Genomic DNA, 15378 nt, shown 5'->3' with positions numbered 1-15378 from the left:
ATTAATTGAATTAGGCACTGAACTTCAACAGCTACTAACATCAAAAAAAGAAGAGCAACACACATGCGCTTCTGGATGAAAGACCACACAACTCCCGGTCGTCTTAGAAACAAAAAATGAAACTAAACAAATCCTGAATCTGATCAAGCCCCTGTTGTCTGATTGGCCCAGCTTGGCTCAGTCAGCTCTGCCCTTGGGACAGGGTAGGCACAGACATGGCCCTGGGAGACCGCGAGCTGGGCTCCATCGCCACCGTGTCTGCCACAGATACTAACCCCTGATGTAGCCTTTCTTACACTTTGCTTTCCCTACCATCTTGTTCACAGCGACATCCCTCGGCACATCAGTGCTGGCACGTAGGTGGCGCTCGAAAGGGTAGACTCCAAGGGTAGACTCCAATGGCATTTCCGTCATTTTTAAAATATTTGACTTCCTTTTCTAGGTAGGCTCTGAATTAGCCTGGGTTCCCCCAAAATAAACAGAAGCAGACCCTGGGTCTCCCCAAAGCAGAGGCTGATGGAACAGGCATTCATTTGCAAGTGCAATCGCAGGAAGCATGTGGGAGAGGGACAAGAAGAGTGAAATACTGACCGTGGGAGAGGCGATACAGATATTATCAAGTTTGTCACTGCTACAAGCACCGGTTGCTCCATCCCACAGAATATTCTGAGTAGCCGTATGAAATGTCTCAGAACCCCCCTGAAGGACCCAGAATAAAGAGGGAGATATTTGTTCTTGGGCTTCCATTGCCTACTTGGCAAGTTTTAACTCCCTGGGTTTTGGGATGTCTCACTGGTCGGAAGCAAGAGGAACTACAGCAGTGTGTGAAGTGACACACGAGATGTCCAACACAGCTTTTATGAAAAGAGCTCATGAAATGATACCAATCTTTAGTGTCTGTTAGAAATCAATCAAGCAAACAAAAAACTTGCAACCTCTCAGAAGTGAAAGCAATGTAGGATTATTTAATCTCCACAATGACTGTTCCTTACTTTTGGTGTCTTGCATCTCCAGCTCTTTCCTTGCACCCTCTGTTCTGAAGAGGCTACTCTTGTTTCTGCCTTCCTACCTTTAAGTTCCACGTAAAATGTGTCTAGACCAGTGGTTCTCAACCTTCCTAATACCGCAATCCTTTAATACAGTTCCTCATGTTGTGGTGACCCCCAACCATAAAATTATTTTCATTGCTACTTTATAACTGTAATTTTGCTACTGTTATGAATCGTAATGTAAATATCTGATATGCAGGATGTATTTTCATTGTTACAAATTGAACATAATTAAAGCATAGTGATTAATCACAAAACCAATATGGATGTGAAGCCTCGCCCCACCAGCCAGAAGAGCCACCTCAGCTGTGAATAGCACACACCAGAGGAGCTGCTGCCAACTGAAGAGCAGCTGCTACCGCAACCGCCCGAAGAGCAACCACAGACCAAGGAGTCACTGCCACCAAGGGAGCAACCACTGAACGACTCAACGTCTAGATATGTCAGTGAGATCAAACATGGGTAGACAAAGAAACCCCCAAAGGAAAGAGAAGGAGGACTCTCCAGAAAAGCAGATAAGTAATACAGAGGCATGCAACATGACAGACAAAGAATTCAGAATAAGGGTCCTAGAGTGCATAAACCGGATGGAGGAAAAAATCGACATCCTCTGCAAGAAGCAAGAAGAAACAGATGAAAAAATTGATAACATATGGAAGAAGCTAGAAGAAACAGATGAAAAAATCAACAACTTAAGTAAGACCCAAGAAGAAATGAAGAGTGATATAGCTGCAATGAAAAACTCCATTGAAAGTATCAACAGTAGACTAGGAGAAGCGGAGGACCGAATTAGTGAATTAGAAGACAAGGAAGCAAAACACACCCAAAATGTACTGCAATTGGAGAAAAAAATTAAAAGACAGGAGGAGAGCCTAAGGGAGCTTTGGGACAACATGAAACGAAACAACATACGAATAATAGGGGTACCAGAACAACTGAAGGATGAACAAGGATTAGAAAACCTATTAGAAGAAATAATATCAGAAAACTTCCCTGAGGTGGGGAAGAAAAAAGTCACACAAGCCCAGAGAGTCCCAAACAAGGTGAACCCGAAAAGACCCACACCAAGACACATCATAATTACCATGGCAAATGTTCAGGACAAAGAGAGAATCTTAAAGGCTGCAAGAGAGAGACGGAAAGTTACATACAAGGGATCTCCCATTAGATTGTCAAATGATTTCTCAACAGAAACACATCAGGCCAGAAAAGAATGGACAGAAATTTACAAAGTGATGCAAAACAAAGGACTGAATCCAAGAATACTCTATCCAGCAAGGCTATCATTCAAACTTGAAGGGGAAATAAGAAGCTTCACAGACAAAAAAAGGCTAAGGGAGTTTATCACCACCAAGCCAGCAATGCAAGGAATGCTAAAGGGACTGGTATAAAAATAATAAAAAGCTCAGAAAGAAAACAGCCACACACACAAAAAAAGAAATGGCTACAAATAAGTACCTTTCAATAATAACTTTAAACGTAAACGGACTAAATGCTCCAAACAAAAGACATCAAGTGGCTGAATGGATAAAAAAACATGACCCATACATCTGCTGTCTACAAGAAACCCACATCATTAGAAGGGACTCACACAGACTGAAAGTGAAAGGATGGAAAAATATCTTTCAGGCAAATGGAAAGGAAAAGAAAGCTGGGGTAGCAATACTTATATCAGACAAAATAGACCTCAAAGTGAAGGCCATAACAAGAGATAAGGAAGGCCACTTCATAATACTAAAGGGATCAATTCAACAAGAAGATATAACCCTGGTAAACATATATGCACCCAATGCAGGAGCACCCAAATTCATAAAAAAACTCCTGGAAGATATCAAAGGAGAGATCAACAACAATACAATCATAGTAGGGGACTTTAATACACCACTGACAGCACTGGATAAGTCCTCTAGACAAACAATCAGCAAAGATACAGCAATCCTAAATGACTCACTAGATCAGATGGACTTAATAGACATCTTCAGAACACTTCACCCCAGTGCCACGGAATATACATTCTACTCCAGTGCTCATGACACATATTCAAAAATAGACCATATATTGGGTCACAAGCAAAGTATCCCCAAATTCAAGAAGATTGAAATCATAAAAAGCATCTTCTCAGACCACGATGGCATAATATTAGAAATAAACTACAATAAAAACAACCCAAAATACTCAAACACCTGGAAGCTGAATAGCATGCTATTAAATATTGATTGGATTACCAATGAAATCAAAGAAGAAATTCAAAACATCCTGGAAACTAATGACAATGAAAACACAACAATCCAAAACCTATGGGACACAATGAAAACAGTCCTGAGAGGGAAGTTTATAGCTCTACAGGCCTATCTCAAAAAACAAGAAAAAATGGTAGTAAATCAGCTAACTCTACAACTCAAAGAATTAGAAAGAGAGCAACAAGAAAACCCCAGAGTGAGCAGAAGGAAGGAGATAATAAAGATTAGAGCAGAAATAAATGACATAGAGACCAAAAAACAATACAGAAAATCAATGAAACCAAGAGCTGGTTCTTTGAAAGGATAAACAAGATTGACAAACCTCTAGCCAGACTCACCAAGAAGCAAAGAGAGAGGACCCAAATAAACAAAATCAGAAACGATAGAGGCGGAATAACAACAGACCCCACAGAAATACAAATGATTGTTAAAAAATACTATGGTCAGCTCTACTCCAACAAACTAGACAACCTGGAGGAAATGGACAAACTCCTAGAAAAATACAACATTCCAAAACTCAATCAGGAAGAATCTAAAAATCTCAACAGGCCAATAACTATGGAAGAAATTGAAGCAGTCATCAAAAAGCTTCCATCAAACAAAAGCCCAGGACCAGACGGCTTCACAGGGGAGTTTTACCAAACATTCAAGGAAGAACTAAAACCTATCCTCCTCAGACTACTAAAAAAAATTCAAGAGGAAGGAACACTTCCAAGCTCATTCTATGAAGCCAGCATCACCCTAATACCAAAACCAGGTAAAGACAACACAATGAAAGAGAATTACAGGCCAATATCCCTCATGAACATAGATGCCAAAATCCTCAACAAAATCTTAGCAAATCGGATCCAGCAGTACATCAGAAAGATCATACACCATGACCAAGTAGGATTTATCCCAGGGATACAAGGATGGTACAATATCCGCAAATCAATAAATGTGATACATCACATAAACAAACTGAAAGAAAAAAACCACATGGTCATATCAATTGATGCAGAAAAAGCATTTGACAAAATTCAACACCCATTTTTGATAAAAACTCTCAGCAAGGTGGGAGTAGATGGATCATACCTCAACATAATAAAAGCCATATATGACAGGCCCACAGCCAACATCATACTCAATGGACAAAAACTAACACCATTTCCCCTAAGAACAGGAACAAGACAGGGATGCCCCCTCTCACCACTCCTGTTCAACATAGTACTGGAAGTGTTAGCCATTGCAATTCGGCAAGAAGAAGAAATAAAAGGCATCCAAATTGGAAAAGAGGAAGTAAAACTGTCCTTATTTGCAGACGACATGATATTATACATACAAAACCCTAGAGACTCCATCAAAAAGCTACTAGACTTAATACATGAATTTGGCAATGTAGCAGGATACAAAATTAACCCCAAGAAATCTGAGGCATTTCTATACACCAATAGTGAACTTTCAGAAAGAGAGATTATAAAAACAATCCCGTTTACCATCGCACCAAAAAAATTAAGCTACCTAGGAATAAACTTAACTAAAGAGGTAAAAGACCTCTACTCAGAAAACTACAGGACGTTGAAAAAAGATATAGAGGAAGACATAAACAGATGGAAGAACATACCGTGTTCATGGATTGGTAGAATCAACATCATTAAAATGTCCATACTACCCAAAGCAATCTATAAATTCAACGCACTTCCCATTAAAATACCAACGGCATACTTCAGAGATCTAGAACGAACTCTCCAAAAATTCATCTGGAATAAAAAAAGACCCCGAATAGCTGCAGCAATCCTGAAAAAGAACAAAGTAGGTGGGATCTCAATACCAGATATCAAGTTGTATTACAAAGCCACTGTTCTCAAAACAGCCTGGTATTGGCACAAGAATAGGCATATAGATCAATGGAATAGAATAGAGAGCCCAGAAATCGGCCCGAACCAATATGCTCAATTAATATTTGACAAAGGAGGCAAGAACATTCAATGGAGCCAAGATAGTCTCTTCAATAAATGGTGTTGGGAAAATTGGACAGATATATGCAAGAAAATGAAACTAGACCACCAACTTACACCATACACAAAAATAAACTCAAAATGGATAAAGGACTTAAATGTACGACAGGAAACCATAAAAATTCTAGAAGAATCCAAAGGCAACAAAATCTCAGACATATGCCGAAGCAATTTCTTCACTGATACAGCTCCTAGGGCACTTGAAACTAAAGAGAAAATGAACAACTGGGACTACATCAAAATAAAAAGCTTCTGCACAGCAAAAGAAACCATCAACAAAACAACGAGAAAACCCACTGTGTGGGAAAACATATTTGCCAATGTCATATCTGATAAGGGCCTAATCTCCAAAATTTATAGGGAACTCATACAACTTAACAAAAGGAAGATAAACAATCCAATCAAAAAATGGGCAAAGGACCTAGATAGACACCTTTCAAAAGAGGACATTCAGAAAGCCAAGAGACATATGAAAACATGGTCAAAGTCACTAATCACCTGAGAGATGCAAATCAAAACAACAATGAGGTACCATCTCACACCTGTCAGACTGGCTATCATCAACAAATCAACAAACGACAAGTGCTGGAGAGGATGTGGAGTAAAAGGAACACTTGTGCACTGCTGGTGGGAATGCAGACTGGTGCAGCCACTATGGAAGACAGTATGGCGTTTCCTTAAAAAACTGAAAATGGAACTCCCATTTGACCCTGTGATCCCACTTCTAGGAATATATCCCAAGAAACCAGAAACACCAATCAGAAAGGATATATGCACCCCTATGTTCATAGCAGCACAATTCACCATAGCTAAGATCTGGAAACAGCCTAAGTGCCCATCAGTAGATGAATGGATTAGAAAACTGTGGTACATCTACACGATGGAATACTATGCTGCTCTAAAAAGGAAGGAACTCTTACCATTTGCAACGTCATGGATGGAACTGGAGAGCATTATGCTAAGTGAAATAAGCCAGTCAATGAAGGAAAAATACCACATGATCTCACTCATTCATGGATAATAGAGACCATTATAAACTTTTGAACAATAATAGATACAGAGGCAGAGCTGCCTCAAACAGATTGTCAAACTGCAGCGGGAAGGCCGGGGAGGGTTGGGGGGCAGGAGGTAGGGGGGTAAGAGATGAACCTAAGGACTTGTATGCATGCATATAAGCATAACCAATGGACATAAGACACTGGGGGATAGGGGAGGCTGGGGGACTGTCTAGGGCGGGGGGATAAAATGGACACATATGTAATACCCTTTGTAATACTTTAAGCAATAATAAAAAAAAAAAGCAAAAAAAATAAAAATAAAAATAAGAGGTATTTCTTGGAGTTCTAAAAAAAAACAAAAAAAAAACACAAAACCAATATGTAATTATATATGTGTTTTCCGATGGTCTTAGGCGACCCCTGTGAAAGGGTCGTTCAACCCCCAAAGGGGTCGTGACACACAGGTTGAGAATCGCTGGTCTAGATTGTTTCAGAACCCTGAAAAGCTTTGTGACCCTTTCAGTGACAGCTTGTGTGGAAAAGGCTCTCCCGTGATAGCGTTCAAATATAGGAATACTTTTGTCTCTGATCCTCTTGGTAGGTGGTAAACTTGAAATTTAAATCGTCTTGCTGGTTTTCTTTTTGTTTTTTATGAACATGCAGAATTTGAAATGAAATTGAGGAAAAGATAATAGCAAAGAATAGTGTGATGGTGTATACTGTAAGCGTATTTATTTCAAATGCATTTATTGTCCTCAAATAGATAACAATGCTTCATGGTTCTCAACTGTATTTCAAAATAGTGAACATATATAAGCTGTGAAGACACAAATTAGAATATATTCCATTAAAAAATCATAATAATTTTCCTCTAGCTGTTTTAAAAAAATATTTTTTGATTTCAGAGAGGAAGGGAGAGGAAGAGGGAGAAGGAGAGAGAGAGAGAAACATCAATATTGAAAGAGAATCATTACTTGGCTGCCTTCTAGATGCCCCACACTGGGGATCGAGCCTGCAACCTGGGCTTGTGCCCTGACCAGGAATCGAACCGTGACCTCCTGGTTCATAGGTCGACACTCAACCACGGAGCCACACTGGCCAGGCTAGCTGGTTTTTTTAAGTCCATAAACATTCTTAGAAGATTTTGCAGTGTGATTAATTTCACTTTTTAAATGACTTGTAGATATACTAGAGACCTGGTGCATGGGTGGGCTCCCTCAGCCTGGCCAGCGATCAGGGTCATCTCACCTAGTCCTTATCAGGGCCAATTGGGCCAGCCAGCTGGCCGGGGGCGGGGGAGGTGAGGGGGGAAGGACCACAGGAGGTTGGCCGGCCCCCAATCAGGTGATTGGGGCTGGCTGGCCGGCCGGGGGTAGGGACTGCGGGAGGTTGGCTGGCCATTGGAAGTTGGCTGTGGGAGCACACTGACCACCAGGGGGCAGCTCCTGTGTTGAGTGTTTGCCCCCTGGTGGTCAGTGCACATCATAGCTACCGTCTGGTTGTAACGGTTGCTTAGGCTTTTATACATAGAGATATTTATTAATTTGTGCCAGAGTTGATAGCATCCCCAAGATTATAACTTGAGTGGTTCAGACGTTGTTTTCTCACAAGGGTTTCTTTAATGTGGCTTTACCTCACGTATCCTTTTTTCCTTGCCTGTCCTCATGATTTATAGGTATTTCTGCTCTGCAGGTACTTCTGTGAAATTTCAGAATGAAGTAATTCTAGCAAAGTGTGGTAGACCTTTCTCTGTTAGTTCCATAATATGTTAATGTTTTCTGTATTTAGAATCCTCAAATAATATCGTATGTCACTTGTATCTTATTTATTGGAACTTAATGTACATGTCCTATTTCTCTTTTTCATTTTGTTCATATACTTAGTGAAATTAATGATTTAAAGTTTCTATGGTTATTGCTTTGCTGCATTTAAATATGCTTAATAAATTACTGTAATTTAAAAATAATCTCTGCCTCCCTAGGCACTAATGTTTCTTCCATTATAATATGATATATTAAAATGCATTTAGTATAATTTATTATGTGAGTTATATAGATGAATCATGTCTGTATTAGGTAAGTAGACAACTGAGCTACTTCTTGAGAATGAAATATTCTTAAATTCAGGATTTCGGGTTGTCTTTAGTGGCTTGCAAAGATTCACTGTTTTGAAGACATGCTGCTGTATTGTATTAAGGTCTTACTCCTCTAAATGATTTTTTTTAGCCTATTGCTCTTTGGCCGGATATAAGATTTTGAATTTATGTATGAGTGCTCTGGCACCCACCGGCTCTTCTTTAGTAGAAGAGGCTAACTGGTCATAATTTGTGTCCAGTCATCCCTTGGTGTCCTTGGAGGAGTGGTTCCAGGATCCCCGTGGACACCAAACTCTAGGATGCTCAAGTTTCCTAAATAAATTAGTGTAGTTTTTGCAGATAGTCTATGTACATCCTCCTATACACACCTAAAATCATCTCTAAATTGCTTATAAGACCCAATACAATATAAATGCTATGTAAATAGTTGTTAATACTATATTGTTTAGGGAATAAGAGGCAATAATGACAAGGAAAAAAGTCTGTACCTGTTCAGTACAGATGCAACCATCATGGGTCTAACTGCATAGTGCACGTCAGCGACAATCGACCAATTTTTAAGGTATTTTTGATTTGCAGTAGGTTGAATCTGTGGATACAGAGCCCACAGGTATGGAGGCATGACTAACAGGTTAATAATCTTTCGTGTTGAATATACGCTTCCTGGTACATGTTATAAAGCCATGGCTCTGGGAACTTCTTAACTCTTTGTGTTTTCTTCTTTAGGATTTTCCTGTGGAACTGGTCATAATTGGAATAGCTTTGCTACTTCTACAGACTCCTGCAAGTCAGCAGAAGCCAATCTTAAGTCTGGGTAAATGACACCGACTACAGGAGAAGTAAACATAGCCTGAGGGTTGGCAGGAGTCCCTTGAACTACATACAGTATATCCTGTTATGCTGTAAAGTCCTGTATATTTTGAGTTTCTGTTCAGGAATTTTCTTCATTAATCATTATCACATAGAATCTTCTCTCTCTTGTCCAACAAGGTATTACCTTGTGCAGAACCATTTAGCAGTGACATTGGCAAATATATTGAAGGGCATAGCAGCTATTCACAGTTGTACTGCACTCTCAGAATCAATAGCATAAAACCCTTGAAACAAAATAATTGTTTAGCATTTGTATTTGTTCTGAAAACTATACCCTGACTATTCAAAACTCTTGCCATGCTGGACAAAATTTAATTTATGGTTATTAATTAACCTAGTGAGACAAATGAAAGATAACATTCTCCCCACTGTCCAGTATTATTTAAAGAAAAGTGAGGAATGGGACTAAAGGGAGGCAAAAATGTTCTGTTTAAGAATGATGTGGCCAGGCCAGTGTGGTTCAGTGGTTGAGCATAGACCTATGAAATAGGAGGTCAGGGTTCAATTCCCAGTTAGGGCACATGGTTGTGGGCTTGATCCCCAGTTTGGGTGGGGGCTTGCAGGAGGCAGCCAATCAATGATTCTCTCTCATCATTGATGTTCCTCTCTCTCTCTCTCTCTCTCTCTCTCTCTCTCTCTCTCTCTTTCTCGCTCTCTCCCTCTCCCACCCCCCCTTCTTCTCTGAAATCAAGAAAAATATTTTTTAAAAGTCATTTGAGCCCTAGCTGGTTTTGCTTAGTGGATAGAACGTCAAACTGTGTACTAAAGGGTCCCAGGTTCGATTCCAGTCAAGGGCACATGCTTGGGTTACAGGCTCGATCCCCAGTTGGGGGTGTGCAGGAGGTAGCCAATCAATGATTCTCTTTCATCATTGATGTTTCTATTTCTCTCCCTCTCCCTTCTTCTCTGAAATCAATAAAAATATATATATTTTTAAAAAGTCATTTGATTTGCTTTGGCTTATGGAACAGTAGCCAATGTGACATAAGCAGAAATCTGAAAGCATTTGAGCTTTTTTTGGGGAAAAAAAAGAGTGATGTGGTAAAGAATCAAGGTGTTGGGTCTGGCAGATTAGCAAATAAGTCACACCTTTAAATGCGGCTTTTACATTAATGTTGCCCAGCTTTATGGCTCCAGTGTAATCCGTGTGCTAATGGAGGCTCTGTGTAAATTGTTGGATAGTGCCATGATACCCTCATTTTAAAAACGTGCTTGAGGTAAATACTGATTGTGTAGTCCAGTGGTTGGCAAACCGCGGCTTGCGAGCCACATGTGGCTCTTTGGCCCCTAGAGTGTGGCTCTTCCACAAAATACCACGTGTGGGCGCACACATACAGTGCTTTTGAAACTTCGTGGCCCATGCACAGAAGTCAGTTTTCGGCCTGGGCGAGTCTATTTTGAAGAAGTGGCGTTAGAAGAAGTGGGGGGTGTCGATCGGTCGGGTGACGGGAGACGCGGCACAGGGGAGGTACATTGTTTTGAGGTACGTTCGCTGAGGTCGACCCCTTCCAACTCTCCCATCCACACTCCTCTATCTGAAACAAGTATACAAGGCGAGTGTGGATGGGAGAGTTGGAAGGGGTCGACCTCAGGGAACGTACCTCAATCAGATTGAGGACGTTTTTAGCAAAGGCCAGCTTAGGAGTACCCTAATTAAGTTAATAACAATGTACCTACCTATATAGTTTAAGTTTAACAAATTTGGCTCTCAAAAGAAATTTCAATCTTTGTACTGTTGATATTTGGCTTTGTTGACTAATTAGTTTGCCGACCACTGGTGTCGTCTATTATTCTGGGCATTTTAATTCATCATGACTTTGAGGGTGGATTGCTCCTGCACTTGCAGTCTGTCTTGGGAATGGCCTTAGCACATGGAGGAGGGCCCTTGGCTCTGTGGCCTTGATCTCTGCCCTGCCCTTGCCTGTTGGCCTTATGCTCACTTGTGTCCTCCACGCTGATCCTTTCCTGAATTACTTCTGCCTTTTTTCTCATAACTATGAACATGGCATCATCCCACATGTGTAATTTGCTAGTGCTACTACTTCTGACGGCCACATATTTTTAAACAGCTTTATTGAGATATATTTTATTTGCCGTAAATTCTAAGATTTAAAAATGTACAATAAAGTGTCTTTTTATGAAATTTACAGAATTATGCAACCAGAACCACAATCTAGGTTTAGAACATTTCCATCACCACCCCCCTGCATTTTTTGTGCCCACTTAATAGTTAATCCTCATTCCCACCATTAATGTGCATTCTGTCTCTATAAATTTGCCTTTTGTGGATATCTATCTATATATCTATATAAAAAGAGGTAATATGCAAATTAGGGCGGGACTCCATAACGGGTCACGACCAGACAGGAGGAGGTTGTGCTTGCAGGTGAGGCCTGGAGCAGAGACCAAGACAGAGGCAGGGGGGCCTGCCCGAGCCAGTGCGGCAGCTCAGGCGGTCCGGAGCAGACACAGGCAGGGGGGCCGGGGGCTACTGCAAGTCAGGCGTGGGCCCGGCCCCCCCCATGGCGCCGGTCCAGCCTGACTCCCACGGTGGCTGGCGCGGCATGAGTGGGTGCGAGTCCCGGCCCCCCGCGGAGTTGCCTCCTTGCATGGCGGGAGGTGGGGCGGCACCTCATGCAATTTCAATTGCATGCTGGGCCTCTAGTTTCATATAAATGGATTTTCTTTTTTGACAAAAAGAAATTCCGAAGCAGTAGAGAACTCACTTTTTAAATTCTGAAGGTACACTCTTATTGTGGTTCATGTATAATAGGATGCTATAGGATCAAACACCCCAATACTTTCATTATTTGATGGATAGCAGACTTTTTGTTTTTTTAAACCAGTGTCTCTGATTTGAAGTTACCTTAATAGATTGAAATCATACTGAAAACTACTGAGCCAGCATGCCTTTTGAAAAATAAGGAAGAACTATTGTTTACTATTATTGGGAACAAGCATTCAAAAAAATAGAATAACCAAGGGTATATTGATTATTTCACATTTGAAAAATGCAGAGCATTAATATAATATTATGCTTCTTAAATATTAACCCTAGCCTTGATTGTAAATAGCAAGTTATAAAATTGCCTGGAAGATTTATAATAGAGTATATAAATATTCATATTATATGCATTTCATGCTTTGTCAATGATAATGAATTTTCATATCTCAGACAATAATGGATTAATACTAATATTTAGACAAAAAATGTAAATTAATAGTGTTAGAGAAACAGGTATTTATACTTCATACTATGTTCAGGTTTGACTTCCAAGTGATTTAATAATGAAATACTAGCAACTCACTGACGTGAGGCTTATAAAATTTTTTGTCTTTGGCATAGTGGGGATATCAGTTTATTGCTTTGACAATCTAGCTTAGAAGCCTATAAATAACATCATAAATAAGGGTTCATTCAGTAACCATGAAATAAGTACATTTAAGCCTTAACAGTGGTCAGCAAACTCATTAGTTAACAGAGCCAAATATCAACAGTACGATTGAAATTTCTTTTGAGAGCCAAATTTTTTAAACTTAAACTATATAGGTAGGTACATTGTTAGTAACTTAATTAGAGGACTCCTAAGGCTTAGGAAGAGCCACAGTCAAGGGGCCAAAGAGCCACTTGTAGCTCACGAGCCGCAGCTTGCCGACCACGGGCCTAGGAGATACTATACATGTGAGAAAGTCATTGTGCATTTGCATGTGTGGTTCTGATGTGTAAATTGAGTGTCCATGTTAGAAAAAAAGAATCATTTGTAAAACTGGGTTTGACTGTTATGCTGGTTATGGACTTTGAAACTTTCCTGATCTGCTTCTCAGCAATTAAATTGGAAAGCTCGCCCAGCTTCACCTTGTTTACTTACTAGTCTCATACAGTGCTCAGCTGGGCTTGTAAGGGAAGCGCATTCGTGGGCCTTGCTCTCCACTGAGCAGGAACTCTGGGCTTTTGGCTCTGTTTGTGGAAGGCAGTAGAAGGGTCTGACAGAACAAGGACAAAAGTTGAATTGTATTTTAAAGAAATTTGTACTGACCGAAAAAAGTTTTTATGCTTTCTGACATATGATATGTATTTTTTTCTAAGAGTTTCATCAGGTTTTCAGTATATACAGAAATAACTTGTTTTGGATACTATTTAATTTCCTTTTATTTCTAAAAAGATAAGATATATTATCTTAGTTATATGTGTGACCAGTTGTAAGGAAAGTTCTTGCATATCCCCCTTAAACAAGATAGCATTTTGTTTCACTGTGGTATTAGTTTGTAAAAACACGAATTTTTGTTTTGATGAATAGCTTTGAAGCTCCTCTCTTTTGCTGAGGGTCAGAAAATCCCAAAGTCCTCCTTGCTGCTAGTCATGCCAGTTCTGCAGATACTTTCCTCTACGGCCCTGGAAGACTGCATATCCACGGATGAAGATGGTCCCTCGAGGCAGCAGTTGGCCCTGAAGCTTTTAGAAACGGTACAGCAAGGGTGCTACAGAGACGACCACCAACAGGTAATGAAGTCCATCCTTGTCTCCCTTAAGTAAAAGTAAAGTGGTAAAGTGGGGTTATGTCTCTGCCGGTAATCTCACCTCCTTATGAGTGTATGTGTGGGGCTTAAACTCTATCTGTGAACTTTACCATATTGTTGGGCAGTTGTGTAGATGTTAGTATATTGTCCTGGGCAGGGAGAGAGGCAGTAGTCCTGTTGTGAAATAAGTTTTGGAAGTGCTGTAGAATCCTTTTTCTCTTCGAGTTCCCAGGTACATTAGTAGTCAGGGTCCCGAGGAATCCTGCAGAGAAGGCACTAGTTCTGTTTCACCAAGGGCTTCTCCCACTGACTTGGGCATGGACGGACTTGTCACACTGTTTAATAAGTGCAGCATGTTGTTGGATCTGGGACAGTTCAAGGTGGGAGGTCTCCTCAAATGCCTGAAGCTCTGAGATCCGTAAGGAAGATTTCATTTTGAATATGGCACCTTAGGCCCCCTTTCCTGGCATCCTGGGTTTGGTGTCTTCTGTGCGCCCCTCCTCTGCTGCCTTCGCCTGGAAGATGGCAGGCCCGTCACACTCCATTCCTCTTTCTGCCTGCTAGGCATACTCACTCAGTGTCACGGTTCCTGTTGCTTTTTACATTAGTATGTTGTGAATGTCTGGATAGCGGCTGGGTCCTAGACCTGTATTTGCCAGACCTTTTCTCTTTTGCTATTTCAGTTTTGCCTTCAGTGAAACTTACTTTCCAAGTACTACTCTTATGCAGATTGAATGAGGCTACAATAAGATAAAACTGGTGAAGCATCTTAAGTCTCCACAGAGAGAGGTATTACATAAATGCACGCTAGTGCCATAGTTGTTTCATCTGCAAAAGTGGATCCCTCTAATCATGTAGTGTTAAATGTTCCAGCAGCAAAAATCCAGGCATTGTTACTCTCTGAGCATGCAGCAGAAACTAGCCTGTAGGCAAATTGAATGTATCCTGCAGCTCCCTAAATCCTATTTGTTTGACTAAAACTTTAAAACTTGATATTTGTAACTGATTTGTATTAAGAGAAGGAAGTTCTTGCATCTGCCCTGATAGGAGTACAAAATGTGGCTGAAAATTTCTAGTAGCTTTTTACCTTCCCCCTTGACTTGGCCATGCAGAACAATGATTGGATTCTGCATGGGATTAGGGGCAGGGCAGGAAGTACTATGTTTAAAAATTCTGTTCCTTTAAATCATAAGTGATATTTACTGAGGACTCTACTACTTAAGTACTCAGCTTACTATTTGCTCAGGTGTGTGAATCTTATTTAACCACATGAATAGTGAGGCTTTCTATTCAGCAGCTGGGTGAGAGGGAGGAGGAAGGAATATGCTGAGGGCTATAAAAACCTCCTGATGATAGTATGCTGCTTTGAGTAGATATATGATCACTCCCCTTTTCCTTTCATCCCCATGTGAGGATGTGTTTTTAAAGTTGATATTTAGAGAGAGAGAGGGAGAGAGAAACATCAATCATTTGCCTCCCGTACACACCCTGATCGGGGAATTGAACCTGCAACCTTGATATGTTATCTGACCAGGAATTGAACTTGCATCCTTTTTGGTCCACAGGACAGTGCTCCAACCAACTGAGCCACCCGGCCACCCTTTTTAA

General features: G+C 40.5%; 1 protein-coding gene across 2 annotated transcripts in view; it reads left to right on the top strand.

Annotated features, from left to right (window-relative positions):
* Positions 1–15378, top strand: part of FOCAD (focadhesin) — a 287833-nt gene that overhangs the window by 83458 nt on the left and 188997 nt on the right. For both annotated transcript variants that reach the window (XM_081103496.1, XM_081103497.1), the window contains exons 9-10: positions 9106–9193; positions 13551–13753. In XM_081103496.1, coding sequence (XP_080959622.1) covers positions 9106–9193; positions 13551–13753 — 291 coding nt within the window. The remainder of the gene's footprint in view (positions 1–9105; positions 9194–13550; positions 13754–15378) is intronic.

The sequence above is a fragment of the Myotis nattereri genome (assembly GCF_964212035.1).
Source record: "Myotis nattereri genome assembly, chromosome: 12".
In the NCBI taxonomy this organism is placed as follows: domain Eukaryota; kingdom Metazoa; phylum Chordata; class Mammalia; order Chiroptera; family Vespertilionidae; genus Myotis; species Myotis nattereri.
The sequence above is the reverse complement of the archived record's forward strand: the minus strand, read 5'-3'. Positions and strand labels throughout refer to the sequence as shown.